The 15,295-nt window shown below is 47.1% G+C and overlaps 1 protein-coding gene across 7 annotated transcripts in view; it reads right to left on the bottom strand.

Annotated features, from left to right (window-relative positions):
- The window catches only part of PAX7 (paired box 7), a 99,308-nt gene that overhangs the window by 35,981 nt on the left and 48,032 nt on the right, over positions 1 to 15,295 (bottom strand). For all 7 annotated transcript variants that reach the window (XM_057416256.1, XM_057416260.1, XM_057416258.1 and 4 more), the window contains exons 6-8: positions 15,014 to 15,213; positions 924 to 1,089; positions 343 to 545 (exon numbers count right to left, since the gene is read on the bottom strand). In XM_057416256.1, coding sequence (XP_057272239.1) covers positions 343 to 545; positions 924 to 1,089; positions 15,014 to 15,213 — 569 coding nt within the window. The remainder of the gene's footprint in view (positions 1 to 342; positions 546 to 923; positions 1,090 to 15,013; positions 15,214 to 15,295) is intronic.

The following is a 15,295-nucleotide window of genomic DNA, read 5'->3' as shown; positions in this document are numbered from 1 at the left end:
AGCAAGGCTAAAACCCCACCATGGAAGGGCCCACACCTGCACTGGAATTTTTCTGGAACACCAATCAATGCTCTTGGTCCTGGGGTTTGTGATTCCAGTGTGCTAACTTGAATATGGGAGCTAACAGATACAAGTGCCCTGGCAGTGCAGTGCTGAGCTCAGGACAGACACTGCAACAAACAAACTCCTTGCTTTAACCAGGCTGCCTCCACGAGCTCATGACAGTAACTCCCTTGTTAATCATAATACACTGTGATAGCCTGAAGCCTGTCCTGCTCTCAGAGGATCTGAACCAGCCAAATACTGTCAGCCAAAGAAAGAGAATGGAAGCGGGTCACATACCTGTGGAGAGAGGCCATTGCTAACAGGATTCATGTGGTTGGCAGGAGCTGCAGCATTCATGAAGCTGTCTGAGTAGCTGGAGAAGCTGTGTCGGGCCCCATAGGCAGAGCCGGTATCGGCGGCAGCGGCGGCTGCAGCAAGTCCTCCCTGATGCATGGTGGATGGTGGCAGGGGCTGGGGTCTGTGTACTGTGCTTCCCCCATCTGCAGAGAGAAGAGGGGAAGAAGCTGTAAATTCTTTTATAAAGGCCAAAGCCAACTGGAATCAGCAATACTCCTTCCACTGAATCCCAGCATGGAGATTTACCCAAACAAGGGGTTGCCTATGATACTTCCTAGTGATGTGCTCATCATTTCAAAGCTGAGCAGAACAACTACAGTCACGAGACATACTGATACAACAGAAATGACCATGAGGTAGAGGAGAAAACTGTTGACTTAGGGAAAAACCTTCTCATCCCAACTCAAGGAAAACCACCTGTGTATTACAAGAGCCTCAATGGGATGCCATGAATCAGGGAAGGGATGATGGGATTATCTAGGGCTAGAGAAGAGGAGCAATGCAGGCAAATGGGTGCTCACCTTGGGAAATGGTGGTTGTTGGGTAGGTGGAGTCTGGCAGCTGGTATGGAGGGAGGGTCGGCATTCCTGTCGGAGGGAATCCCCCTGGCAGCAGGTGGTTGAAAGCTGCAAGTTGGTTCGCTCCCGCCTGCTTGCGCCATCTCGCTCTTCGGTTGCTAAACCACACCTGATGGGGAGAGGAAAGGCCAAGTGTAACTTGCTCTGAGCTGCTGTCCCACCTCACCTGCTCTGCTGATGGAAACACAGCCTGAGTAACAGCACTGGCCAAAACCAGCTTCAAGTTCCTGCCTTTCAAAGACGTTGTATGAACTCATCTCTGATCTTCAGCTTCCTTCCTCCCAGGTGAAGGCTGAGAACACTGGGGCTGTTCAGCCTGGAGAAGCTGCTTGGAGACCTCAGAGCAGCTTCCAGTGTCTGAAGGGGGCTGCAAGGATGCTGGAGAGGGGCTCTTCAACAGGGACTGTAGTGACAGGACAAGGGGTGATGGGTTCAAACCGAAACAGGTGAAGTTCAGGTTGGAGATCAGGCAGAAGTTCTTTACTTTGTGGGTGCTGAGGCACAGGGTGCCCAGAGAAGCTGTGGCTGCCCCATCCCTGGCAGTGCTCAAGGCCAGGTTGGACACAGGGGCTTGGAGCAAGCTGCTCTAGTGGAAGGTGTCCCTGCCTGTGGCAGGGGTTGGAACTGGATGATCTTAAGGTCCCTTCCAACCCAAACTGTTCTGTGATTCTATGACAATGCTACCACCACTCTGTCTCCTCGTGAGGATACTTGCATTTAGAATTGTTAAAGATACTCCTCAGAGCATGGAAGCATGTATCAGCAGCAGGGTGAGATGAAGAGGAATATTTTAGCTTGTGTATTATTCCAAGAGAGTCCATAGCAAATAGATGCATTGCTACCACCTGGCCATTCTGCCTTGTTATCTGACAACTATGTGAATTATGCTGAAGGATTAAGTACCATAATAGCAACACGGCTGCTCTGTTAGAAGGGATAAATAGACAGATTAGCATCATGGTTTCAGTGTTAGACAAGCTAAATAGATAGAACCAGACCGGAGGGAATACAGGGGTTTCTCAGCTTCTCTGTTCTGCAGCAAATCACTGTTGTCTGTATGCTAAGACATGCTCTCCTTGCAAGAGGCACTGCAGTGTGCGCTAGGATTGTACTGCAGCCAAATTCGATCTCTGTGTATTAAAATAAACCCAGTATTAATGCATAATAAACCCAGGATTAATGCATAAGAAACCCAGTATTGATGCACATGCAAAGCTGGGTTCACGTTTCCTACAGGGCTAGTTTACCTGGAAAACTCAAGGGGAGATTTTCCTAAATGCATTTGTCTGCCCTGATGTGTTTTATCATGGGCAATCTGCCTTCTGCATCGTGGAAAGGGCTTCTCAAGCTGTTTCTTGGCCTTGGTTTACTTCATTTAATCAGAGAGGCTCTCAGGCCCCATCCCTGCTTGGGGTTCAGAAGTATGCGGATAAGCTTTCAAGCCAGATGAGAATGCAGCTGCTGGACTTTGTGAGGCCTAAAGGTCTAGAAAACACGATTAAATTTCACAGCAACAAGAAAAAAAATGGAGCAAAAATCAAGAGTGTAAAGCATTCAGGGGGGAAAATCCTCCATCAGGCTTCCAAGCTGTTCAATGTCAGATCAGAAGCTGGGGTTACAAGGGTTTGAGTCCAAACTGCCCCCACATCTTGTGAACCAAAGCAAAGCTCCATTCCCTAGATAGAGCAGAACCTTAGTCCAATGTGCCTTGCACTTCAGACCTGATCCCCATCTCAAAGTGGGTACCTCTGACCTTTAAATTGAATCCCCCTGCAGATGTCACTTATTGGTTTGCCTTTTTCTTACTGGCACTTGTGGGTACATCTAATTCACAAGGCAGCATGTTTTCATTGAAAGCTGCTTATTTAACTGAGTGGTGGCTCATGGTCCACATGCACTGCAGTAGTTCTTGCTGCAAAACCAGACACTGAGTTCACACACTGATTTCTGTGAGGCTCTTCAGATCAGTCTATTATTGCTCTTTCTCCTCATCTACATGGAAACAGTCTGATTAAAAGCTGCTAATGATGGCTGTGTGTAAGCTGGTGCTGGCTAGGAAGGACCTAGTCCTTCACTTCATGCTGTTATGTACATCCATTCATTGTACAGTGAAAACCCAGTTTTCTTTGGAAGAGTTGGTCTAAAATAAGCCCCCTGAAATGTAGACAGTGCTGATGTCAGGTCCTTGGCACCAAATGTGTCGTTTTACAGACCTGTTCCTATTGCACTGCACTACTGGCTGAAGCAGCAGAACCTCTCAGCACCTTCCAAAAGGTTGACAGAAATGGGTCAGCTTACATCCGATCTGCACTGATCAACAAAGTCCATGCAGGTCAGGATCCCTGTGTCCATTTTTGGCACCAGAAGTCACTAGCAAAATCTAGGACAGACTTAAGGGGAGAGAAATGAATGAACATTAAGGGCTGTAGCACTACACAACTCTTTTATATAGTCCAATCCATGGCACAGTGTTTAGGAGTAATAGAAATGGATAAATAACCTTTTGTTTCCCCTGGTCATGCAAACAGGACCTGTCTTTTCCTCCTGCATGTATGTGTAATCCATGTCTTGAATTAAGGGCATGGAACATGGCTTCTCTTTGTTTCCACTTTTGCAGATAGGGGCATAAACCCCTAGTACTGCAGCTGAACACAAGGAGAGAAATAAACCTGCTCTCTGCAGAGAAAGAGGCCTGGTCCCAGGCTGGAAGAGCTTCCACTCCAAAAAAAAAAGAGATCTCAGTGCTGAGAATAGCCTAGAAAAAGCAAAATACCTGAAGGGCAGACATAAGCAAGCAGCTCTGAATGCAGGCAGGGAAAGGGAAACCCAACTCCAAGAATGTGAAAGCCACTCAGTGATTGCTGACACTTTCCCAACATCACAAAGGGTGGGAAAGTTCCTTTTTTATAACCAAGAGCCAGATGCTGGCAAATCCACTCGGGATTAGAAGTTCAGAAGCAGCATGTGGAGTGAGATGGGCTGGTACAGGACACGTTTCTCTGACAGCATCCCCACCATGCCCGTGGTGGTTTGTCAGTTGGCTTGGCTAACACATGATTAAAACACAGCTTGGCAAAGGTTTGTGCTGTCTTACGTTACACCACGTGAGGTTAGTGATGTCCATGCACCAACACACATGTCTGCAGCCACTGGTCAGAACCGGTGTGTTCAACTCCTCCCGTCTTGCTTCTCCCCAGCCAGTGAGGGGGATGTAGTTCCTCTGGTTTTTAAAGGGGATAAAAGGATACCCTGGATCCTTTTACAACAGAGTAGAGACAACAAAAGAGGCCTGTGAATGGGCTGTTCTTGGGGTGTCTTGCTTACTTTGGTCTACAATGGGCTTTGAAGAAAGCTAACTTTCAGAAGAATGGACTATCAACAAAGTCAGTTCTTACCTGTGCTACAGGCTCCTTCTAGGACTTGGGGATTGCTTTTCTCATTTGAAATCAGTGGAAACATTGCTGCATTCAACACATTTGGGTCCTTAAAAAAGCCATGCATCAGATCACCACCTCTAAATTGAGGATAAAACCTGTATTTTCTTAACATCTCAGTTTATTTCAACAACCAGCCACCTGAGATAGAGGCTCTTTCTAACTGCCAACAGTAGACACCATACCTGGCACAGCAAGAGCTCCTTCTTAGCTGAAGCATCAGAGCAAAACAAATAAGGAATGATAATAATAGTAAACACACATGCACCAAATGAGATTCCCAACTACATGCTTAAAAGTAGTGCTTCCTACCAGAGCCTGCCTGAAGAATCCAGCCACAAATACACTGAAACCTTCCACAAAGCAGTTGATAGGATTTCTCTTCCCATGCAGAGAAGGGACATTTCATGGCCCAAACAGGTTGATTCTGCCCCTTATTTCTAACCCACAGAAAAAAAATAGATGATCCATTGCAGCAAATGACGTTAGCAATTCTTTCCCTTTCCCTGCCTTAAAGGTGGCTCAGGCCTTTATGCTTATAAATCATTTTATTGGTAGTTAAAATAGAGAGGCTGGAGCATGGAGCTGAAATGCGAGGTGCACTTCAAAGGGAACCTGCTTTCATTTCCCAACAGTTAAGGTTTTATCAGCCACTAAAGATTCCCCCTGCCAGAGGATCCTGTTACACCATGTTAAGCCTGGAGTGAAGGCTACGGCTGCTAAACCCACACTGGTGGGAAGAAGAAGAGGAAGAGGAGGAAGATCTGAAGCTGCTGGTCTGTCTGTGGAGACATTCTAGAGGCTGCTGGGGCTGGATTGCACAAGTGGAGTTCTATGCTGGGACAAATGTGGGGAAAAGGGTTGTGTAAAGAACCCAAGAGCATTAAAAACAACATGTCAGAAACCTGTTTCCTCCCCAAAAGACAAGTTCTTGGTGATCATTTGTGCACTGCAAAGAGCTCCTGCACTGTGTGAAGATGTTGCTTTCCAAGGGCATGGAAGTATAATGCAGGCCACTGAAGACAACACTTAGTACCTGCTAGAGACATCTGGGGCTTTTGTCCCTGTGAATCGTCTTCCAAAGGATGTACTCATTAGACAGGAAATGCTACAGAAACTGCTTCAGGGGAAGCAGAGAGATATAGGAATGTCCTCATGGAAAATAACTTTAAAGATGTCCAAGCAAGTTCTTCATGTCATGCCCAAGGTGCAGGTAAGATCAGAGTCCCTCACTGTGCCATAAGCACCTTGTGCAGTAAGTGAATACGCTGCTCCTGAATGCTAGATGCTCACTGCAGAGTATCACTCAATCTATTACCTTCACAGATGGAAGAGGAAGGCACAACAGGACTAAGAAACCTCTCCAATCCATCACTGTCTGCCTTGCAGAACCAGCTGATCTCACAAGAGCCCATCATCCCAGCCAGATTGGGTTTGGGGCAAAGGTTAGAACTGGTTCTTATTTAACCTGAACGCCTGCACCCAACCCTGCCAGGCCCGAGATGCCCCAACCACTTGTTGTCAACCAGCGGAGAAGGGCTGCAAAGGCAGCTGCCTGCCAGGATGAGGCTGGACTGAATTATCCCTGCAGCCGCCCAGATATGGGTCAGCTCCCACAATTTGTCAGACAAGGAGAGGAAAGGAAGGTCAAAAGAGGCTCCTGTGGGAAAGAAAGCCTGTTGTGTTCCTGCTCAGCCTAATCAGGACTTGATGTTGGAGAAAGATAGATGGGATAAATGAGCTCCTAAATGGAAACAGGGATGGAAAAGCCAAGTTGTGCTTTTGCTCTCCAGTAGAATGGAAGAGATGCAGCATGTGTTTGCTTTCACAGGCCCAAGAGGTTACAGGAACCAGGTGGAAAAGCATCATGTGGACATTTATGGCCCAAGCACACCAACAAAATTCCACCTAAGTCAGATGAGGTCCCTTTCCAAGTTGGACAGAGGTGACCCTGCTGGACCTGGTCCTCCTCTAAACAGGTGGAGATCCCAGCAGTGCCTTGCCTTGCCCACAGCTTCTCTGGGCACCCTGTGCCAGGGCATCAACACCTTCACAGGGAAGAACTTCTTCCTTACCTCCAACCTGAACTTCCCCTGTTTCAGTTTGAACCCATCACCCCTTGTCCTACTGCTACAAACCCTGATGAAGAGGCATCATTGAGGCTCCTGAGATAATTCTTTACAGAACAACCATAAAAGCCCAGGAGAGTGCAGAGATTTTAGGCACACAGATTTTTTTTCTGTGTGTAGGGATGCAGCTGTATCTAGTGACACTTTGGTTCAGTGCCTAAAAAGCTGAGCCTCTGCTACTTGTGGGCAAGATGGTTAAGATAAATATTAAACAAGGTTAGTGGAGCAGAACAAATGACTCTTCACAAATGAGATTATCCAATGAATTTAGCCTATAGTTTTCCTGGCACAGCCCAGTTCCTGAAGGTGTTAGCTATTTATAACAATCTATTTAGGTTGGATATAAGGCAGAAGCTCTTCCCTGTGAACGTGCTGAGGCACTGGCACAGGGTGCCCAGAAAAGCTGTGGCTGCCCCATCCCTGGCAGTGTTCAAGGCCAGGTTGGACACAGGGGCTTGGAGCAAGCTGCTCTAGTGGAAGGGGTCCCTGCCCGTGGCAGGGGTTGGAACAATGAGCTTTAAGGTCCCTTCCAGCACAGACCAGTCTGGGATTCTATTGAAGAATTTCAATAAACAGTTTGTGGTATGTGGATTTTTTATACAAAAAAAAATCTTTTGTTTTTGTTTTTAAAGAAACCCTTGCTAGCAGTGAAAGATTTCCTTGTGACATTGATCACTTTACTCTTGCAATATTCTTTCTAATCTTGGCATTAATGCCACAAACGCTTCCTCAACCAAAAGGTCATTTCTACCTTTAAGCACTCATCACAGCGTGAACACTTTGTTACTATGAATTTTATACTCTGGTCAGGGAAGCAGGAGAAATGGGATAGATCTGTTCACTGTCACACTGAGACATCCGAAGCCCAGGTTTGACCTCATGGCTTCACAGCTGCCCAGTGACGCAGCTTCACCTCTTACTGTAATATAAGTTAATAATACCTATAAATTAAAAATTGTTATCACTGAACGAAATTACTGTTGATACTGAATGTTTGCAAAGGTTGTGTTTTCCAGCTCTGCATTTTGCAAACTGTGTTTCTCAGTGATTGAGTTGTCAGATGATAAATTCTGTTAAACTAAAATTTAAAACAAACCCTCTGTTTTACTTAATCCATATAGCTCTTTATACACCCTGTGTCGGAGGATGAGTGAGGCTTGTGGAAGCTGAAGGACATGAGGATCTGTTCAACACTCTCAGAAAGCAGCTGTATTTTATGAAGTGCTTTCTCGCCACTTGAAGGCTTGCTTTTTAGAAGGCCGAATCTTACTGGTGTTCAAGTTGCATGTAAACACCTCAGAACAGGCTGTGATGTTCACACCTCATGGAGGTAAGATGTTGGAGAGTAGGTTTCCTGCTGCTATTGTTTAGCTAGAGATAGGCCAGGCTTAAGAGCAAATCAGCAGCACATGATTCCCACTATCAAGATTTTCTTTGCGAAAGTAAAAGCTGTGAGCTTTTAAAAACAGCTTAAGCACTATGGAAAGTGGCTCAAAGATTAAAACACCCTGGTAACCCCTCCTCCCGCTTCTTATAAATCTTTTCCATTGTTGGCCAAACAGGATCTCTTTAATTGGTGTCCCAGTAAACAGAAAGCCTCCTTAGCTGGGGAGACGGAGAACAGGCCAGTGCCACGTGTGCTGGCTGCTCACTTACCAGGCACACACAGAAGCAGAGGTTCAGCACAGGGCACGTGAGCAAAGTGTATGAGAAATATTTAGGTCCATACTCTTGTCGGACTGGAAATTTTGTGATAAAGGTTCTCCTCATAAAGCCTTTGGGAGGCCCTGTTTGTTTTGAATACAATGGGACAGACACTGCACTGCTATAAATCAGTGCAACTTCACTGACTTCCATTTAGGGCAGCTGAGTGCGCAGTGTTCCACACAAGTGCTCCAGCCCAGGAGCTGGGATCTGCTTCATTGCTTTGGCCTCTGGGCCCTTTATCCTTTGTAAGAAAATCCAATCGTTAGCACATTGTTTAGGGGATGCCTTTTTCAGGCTGGGAGCATGAGGCTGCAGTTCTGCTCCATGTTCCAAAGCAGAATATGACAAATAATCCAAAGTCAGTTCCAGGGTTTGCATCTCAACACAAAAATCCACAATTTTAACAACCAACCAGGGCTTACTGAGCAGAATTGATTCCTCCAGCTGCAGAAGCCAACAAGTTGGAAGGAGCACTCTCTGCCATGAATTTCTGCCTTTGTTTCATAGATTCCCTGCCCTACACATACAAACCAAGCTGCTCTTGTCAAATTATGCTGCATGTTCTAAAGTTGATATTCATTCCTGTTGATTTGCACCAATGCTTTGCCAGAAGGACTGCAGGATTAGGCTTATCATTTTCATCTGCACTGAAGTATAATATACTTAGCGGAATAGCGCTGACTCTCTCCAGCAGGATGCCCTCAGGCTTACAAAGCTGGGACTGTGTCCTCTGTCAGTGGGACATTTCTATTTCCAAGGGGGCTGGTTACTATAATTCTACTACGAATACCAAAAGTGCTGATGCTTTTCTAAACCAACCCTTAGATACAGACACAGGATGTGCTTGCAATTTTAAGAGATCATCTCTGTCTTTTCCAAAGTTCAGGTGGAAAAAGACTTGCTGCTATAGTTTGGATACCTGATGGTTAGCTTTGCAGTTTGGTTTTGTTAATTTTTATGTGACTTGGAGATGGAATGAGGGCTTATTTGGAGCATATTAGTTGAGGTACTGGCTGCTTGTGTGGGAACCTGTATCCAAGGTCTATTCGTGGTGTGCAAATGTCTCAGCGATTTGAGACCATGGTGCTGCCCTGAGGTGTACGCACTGCTTTGTTTCACCTTATATTCCTTTCTGTTTGTATTGTTCAAGTAAAAAGCAGGAACTCTTTAACCCAATTGCATTTCTAATTCAGGCTGGGGAGAAGTGAAAGAACAGCAGCAACGCCGAGAGACATCAAGCATTCACTACGCAAACAGAAAGTAACAGGTTACAAGACCGCAGCCGACCGACCTCGCTCATTCGCACCCTTCTGCAGCCAGACATGGGTGGGAAGCAGCTGGACCCTCCTCACCCCCTCGGCTGCATCCAGCCCTCGCTGGCATTACCTTGCAGCACCGCTTCTTTAAAGCCGGCTGGAACAGCGCACTACCCCCGGCCCGACCTCTGCCGGGAGCCGGCCGCTGCTCGGCACCGCACCGCGGCTGCCCCGACGTGCCTGGGCACACGCAGCGGCAGCACCGCGGCGGTTCTCAGGGGCTGGCAGGGCCAGGGGCTCTTCTTGCCTTGGGCTCTCTATGTGGAGGCTCCGGTGTGCGAGAGCGCGGCTGGCCCCGCGCCGTGGAACAGCAGCGTGCCAAGCCAAGCTCTGCCAACGGGAGCCCCGGCTCCTCCGCACAGCCCCTCGGTGGTGCCAGAACCCCGGGGCAGCTGTTGTGTCCTAACCTCCTCGCAGCCCTCTGCACAGGAAATGTAAACTAGTGGGAGCCTCGGGAAGAAAGAAAACATTCTCAGCTGACCTTTAAGGGAGGGGGATTGCCTCAGAAAAGCCAGTTTGGATACACCTCAAAGAGTATGTGAAGCAGAACACCAAGCAAACAGCATCAGGTTCCAGCAGCTTTGCATGGCTCCAGTTAATACCCGGAGCTGGGGAGACCTGCTAACCACTGCCATTGTCCCTCCCTATAATACCTTCAACAAGCACCATACCAGGGAACGGGACAGACCTTGAGCACAATGACAGAGCACTGGGGTCCCCACTAGCACACAGAGTGGAGAAGTTCCTGAAGAAATCCATGTGTTTCTGGAACCTAGAGTGCAGAGTGCTGCTGTAAACGGTGCTTTTCAGCTGCTTTGCACCGAGAACAGAATTGCTTTGTGAAAAATCTCAAGGAAAATGGAATGGAATTTCTTTGCTGGCGCTCCATTTGGCATGTCTGATCTAGAATATGGCTGTTTGTTTACTACAGTTTGAAACTGTGTCAGAAAATACAGATTATCTGAGGAGCCTAGAAATGCACCGAGATTTCAGAGCCAGAATTGCTGTGAGGCTTTTTATTAAATGAAACAGCCATTTTCTCCCAGGCAGAAATCACAATGGTATCCATCATAAAAATGATCAATAAAGCACTGGCTTGCGACTCCTGCTGTCTGGTTTAATTCTGTTATTGAAATAAAGGTTTCTCAGTGCATGGAATTTCCTGGGGATTAATAATAACAGACATCAGCATCACAACACACCCACCTCTTTGAGCTTCTGATTTCTTTCCATAGAGCACCCACTGCCCAGTCCATAGGAACCAGGATTAACGTACTTGCTGGTGGTACTCACGCCTGTGGTACAACCATCTGAATCATCTCTACATGATGCTGAGAAGCAAAAGCTGCCATCTCTTTTTTGGGACTGACTTTGGTACATTTCTAGGAAAGCCTTTTGAGATAATACTTTGGAGCCTGTCACATCTGACTCATTACAGCAGCAGGAAAAAGGGAGATTGGCTGCTCAACCTGCGACTAAGGTCTATCTGCAGTGTGCAAATGTCTCAGTGATTTGAGATTACAATGCTGACCTGAGGGTAGTTTGGGTGTATGCACTGCTCTGTTTTACCTTCTATTTCTGTCAGCACTGCTCAAGTAAAAACCAGGAATAAGCACACAGGTTTGTTGGATCTAGCCTTAAAATTGCAACACATCTGGGCAAACAGATCCACAAATGGGCTTGTTTAGGACAAGGGTTAGTTCTGACTCCCTAAACCCTGACTGATGTACCTGGTGTCTCTTTTGACATTAGCATTGCTTTGAGAAGTAATTTCTACACCTACACAAGAGTTTCCAGGCAAAACTGTCCTTTTATTAAGAAACACTGTACTGACAAAGCTAAACTGATTGTGAGAAAAGGGTTGTTCTGGAAAACATCTCTTCTCAAGGAATGCCAGGGAGGAAAGGCAGAATTATCACAGAATCCCACTTAGGGGTATGTTCCCATATCAAAACTTTGCCACCACCAGTTAGATAATTGCAAAACCTAGTGTAAAACCTCAAAATACATTCAAGATCAAAGGCAAAGCTTCCACTAAATTAGCTGAGTGAATTGTTTAGCTGTTAGACTTCATTCTTAAATCCATGAACACTTGGCATTCAGCAGTTTGTTTTCTGAGAGGGTAGAAAAGGGAACTTGTGGATGGGCAAGAATTTGTTCAGTGCTGGACAATTAATGTGGACACATGAGTCAAGACATTGCCTTGCACAAAAACAAAGCAGTGGGAATTTCCACCTGTGGCCTCTCTGGGCATGGGTTTGGCACCACCATCCTGATCCATCCAGAAGCCTCAGTCCTGTTTATGCTCAACTTGGGATTAACCTTTTCATGGCTCATACCTCTGGGTGTGTTGAAGTCTGAATGTTGAAATCCTGTGTCACAAGCACACAACCACTGCAGTGACCTTGCAAAAACACTGCTCACCATCCTGTGATCTTCCTAGCAGATGAGAAAGCGGAGCCTGGAGCTGCCTCCCACCACCACCACCCCTTCTTGTTCTGCAGCTTGGGAATTTTATTAGCTGTCAACATGTCAAACTTCCACTTAGCTGGGCAGCTGCATGAGCACCCAGCCTCTGAGGCCTGCCAGTAAAGTTTAACAGAGCTATCAGCCTTTCACATGGAACTGATTATGGTATGTGAATGTTCAGGTATCAGAGAGAAGGAATGAGACTGAGGTAAATTCACCTTTCACGTGGTAGAGCAAAGAGAGGTGAGGAGGAGAAAAAAGAGAAGAGATAGCCAGGCCTGCTTGGTTTTGTTCAGTGCTTGTACAGTGATTATCAAAATGGGATTCCAGTGCAGGGATGCTGTGTATATATGATCACAGAATCATAGATTGGTTTGGGTTGGAAAGGACCTCAAGATAATCTAGTTCTATCCTCCTGCCATAGGCAGGGACACCTCACCCTAGACCATGTCACCCAAGGCTCTGTCCAACGTGGCCTCGAACTGCCAGGGATGAAGCATTTACCATCCCTCTGGGCAACCTGTTCCAGTGCCTCACCACCCTATATAGTAAGAAAGGATACAGTAAGATGGCCCAATAGCAACACCTGAACTGTGATTTGGAGACCTGGATGTGATCTGGGCATTGTCCACCCATGGCTGCACAGCAGAGAGGGTGCACTGAAATCCAGAAGCTGGATGATGCAATGACCAGACACTGAGGGCTGCTCTTGAGTCTCTTTTGTAACACTTCTCATGTGTCTGCCTCCCATTTTACAAGTTAACACGATAAGCTTTTGGGGATGGGATAGATGGGGAGATGCTGGCATGGCCCTTAACACCCAGACACATCTCAGCTGGCCCTACTGTTATTACAGCCATCCTTAATCCAAAGCACGTCTCTTGGCCTTAAAAACTCCGCTGAGACACGAGGAAGACTATAAGGTGGCAGAAGATTCCCTGCTGGATGGCTACATGTGTGGATGTGTGTGTGTGGGGAGGCCTTTTTCTCTTTTTCCACAAGGACTTGATTGACTCATGTTTGTAGATCCTGAGAGCCAGTAAAAGATCTGCTCTGATATCCAGAAAATTTTACAAGGGGCGGCAGGCTTAAAAGTGGTGGGAAGAAGCTGACTCTGCCAGGATGTTGGAATGAGAAAGCCATCAGGAATGTGCCTCGGAGAACAGCTGCTACTAGAGCCCTGGCAGGAACCTCCACACAAGCTGCCTGGGAGCAAGTAGGGGGATTCGAGGATCACAGCTTGAGACAAGGGAAAGGTTCTCTTTATTTATTGATTTAGTTTTTCCTTGCTCTGCTTTCCCTCCCAGCCTTGTCACAGTGAGGTCAGAGTGCCCTGGAACAGAGAACCTGCCTCTGGTTTGTGCACACCCTGGCACTTCAGGGCTTTTCCCTCCTCCCCAGCATGCCCTCATCAATGCAGGTTTCTCTGTCCCCATAAAAAGGTCTTACCCAAGCTCTGTTCTTTGGAAACTCCTTATTTTTTTTCTGTTTGCCACAGAAACATCTACCTTTATCCTTCCTCCTTAACATCTTATGTCCATCTACACAAGTAAGAGCAATTAGAAACAGAATATGCAAACAAAAACGGGGAATTCACACATTCCAACTTTTGGTAACTTAGTCACCTCAATTAGTTCCTTTCCCAGGCTCCATCTATCTATGGACCTCCCTGGCTAGCAAATTATTAACACTCTTAGTGCTGAACACTCTGACATGGTCTTTTGGCTGAGATCAAAACCAGAATCAGTTTAAAGCCTGCTAGATTTCCTTTTGGCAGTCTCCATAGCCAAATCTTGAGGGATGCTGGAGTCAGGCACATCCAGTACCTTTCAAGAGAAAGCTGGAGGGAGGTGAGTGAGCACCCACTGCAGTGCTGTGACTTCTTTGGGAAAGACGGCTAATGGGAAAAGCCTTTAACCAGTGAACATCCCAGGTATGGAGAGCGAAATGGCCATTCCCGAACAGCAGGGGGGAAAGAGCAACAACTTTTAGTGGCTTTGGAGTGAGCACATCAAGCTCATTACCTTCAGAAGCACAGAAGGAAAACCAGCCTGCTTTGTTTTGGAGGAGCTGGTTAGTGATCAAATGTTGTCCTGTCACAAACCTCTTTCTCTCCTCTCCCAGTGCCCACCATTCAACCCTCTGCTGCCTGCACAGAGAACCTGTGCTTAGTCTGAAACCCAGCCACTCTGGCCACACGGAGGACGGACTGCTGGGGTCTCCATTTCACTTCTTTAACCCAGCACAATCCCCAGTCCCTCCCCCTTTCCTTCCCTTTCCCCAAGGGACTCTATTATACCCCGCGATCTGTTCACAGTACTTATCCCTCTGCGTGTTTGCACACACTGCTGACCCAGCCTTTATCGGGAAGACATAAGGGTCTCTGTGTGGAGTTCCCACAAGGGCTATTAATCGTGTAGATGTCAGAGTCCCCCGGCTCCAAACCCTCCCTTCCAGCTCCTCCCCTCTTCTTCCCTCTCTCCCCCCACCCTTTTTGTGCTCTCTGGAGATCAAGGAGGGGGGAAAAGAAGTTTGATGAAAATTCACACACACAACTTGCAAACTTTGCAAAATCTGAGCTGCTCCCCTGGGCAAGGCTAGAAAATGGTGTGATTTCTCTTAAAACACCAAACATTCACACGCACTGCTTCCTCCTAGGCAAATGGAGAGATTTGCTCCAACAGCAAACAGAGAGTTCAACGCCTTGCCAAGCAAGGGAAAGTTTGGCTCGTGGTCCCAACCTGGATGGAAACCCTCCAGCTGGTACCTCTGCAACAGGCCAAATCCAAATGGCATTACCTGCAAGTCCATGTGAACGTGGGAATGTGCAGAACTGGATTTAAGTCTCAGATCCTTGTGGACGTGGCTCTAGAGAAGTGTGTCCACGTTATCACCTTTCAACACCCTCAGCACTACCATCTCCTTCCCCGAGGTACACAAGAAGCTGTGCCACCAGGCAGACTTGCTCTAGGCCTTACCTGAACTCGGGCCTCGGTGAGCTTGGTTCTCTGAGCTAGCTCCTCCCGTGTGTAGATGTCTGGGTAATGGGTTCTCTCAAAGGCCTTCTCCAGCTCCTCCAGCTGCTCAGCGGTGAAAGTGGTTCGGCTGCGGCGTTGCTTGCGCTTCAAAGGCAGGTCTGGTTCGGATTCAACATCAGAGCCTTCATCCAGCCTGTTACCTGGGGTGGGAAAGAAGCAGGAGATGAGGTTTGCATGCGTAAAAGCCACGTGGAGAAAGGCTGTTGGAAGAGCTAAGCAGCC

Source organism: Pezoporus wallicus, unplaced genomic scaffold (genome assembly GCF_028554395.1).
Source record: "Pezoporus wallicus isolate ANWC-B61680 ecotype Strahan unplaced genomic scaffold, APGP_CSIRO_Pwel_v1 contig_14547, whole genome shotgun sequence".
NCBI classification, from domain to species: Eukaryota; Metazoa; Chordata; class Aves; order Psittaciformes; family Psittacidae; genus Pezoporus; species Pezoporus wallicus.
The sequence above is the reverse complement of the archived record's forward strand: the minus strand, read 5'-3'. Positions and strand labels throughout refer to the sequence as shown.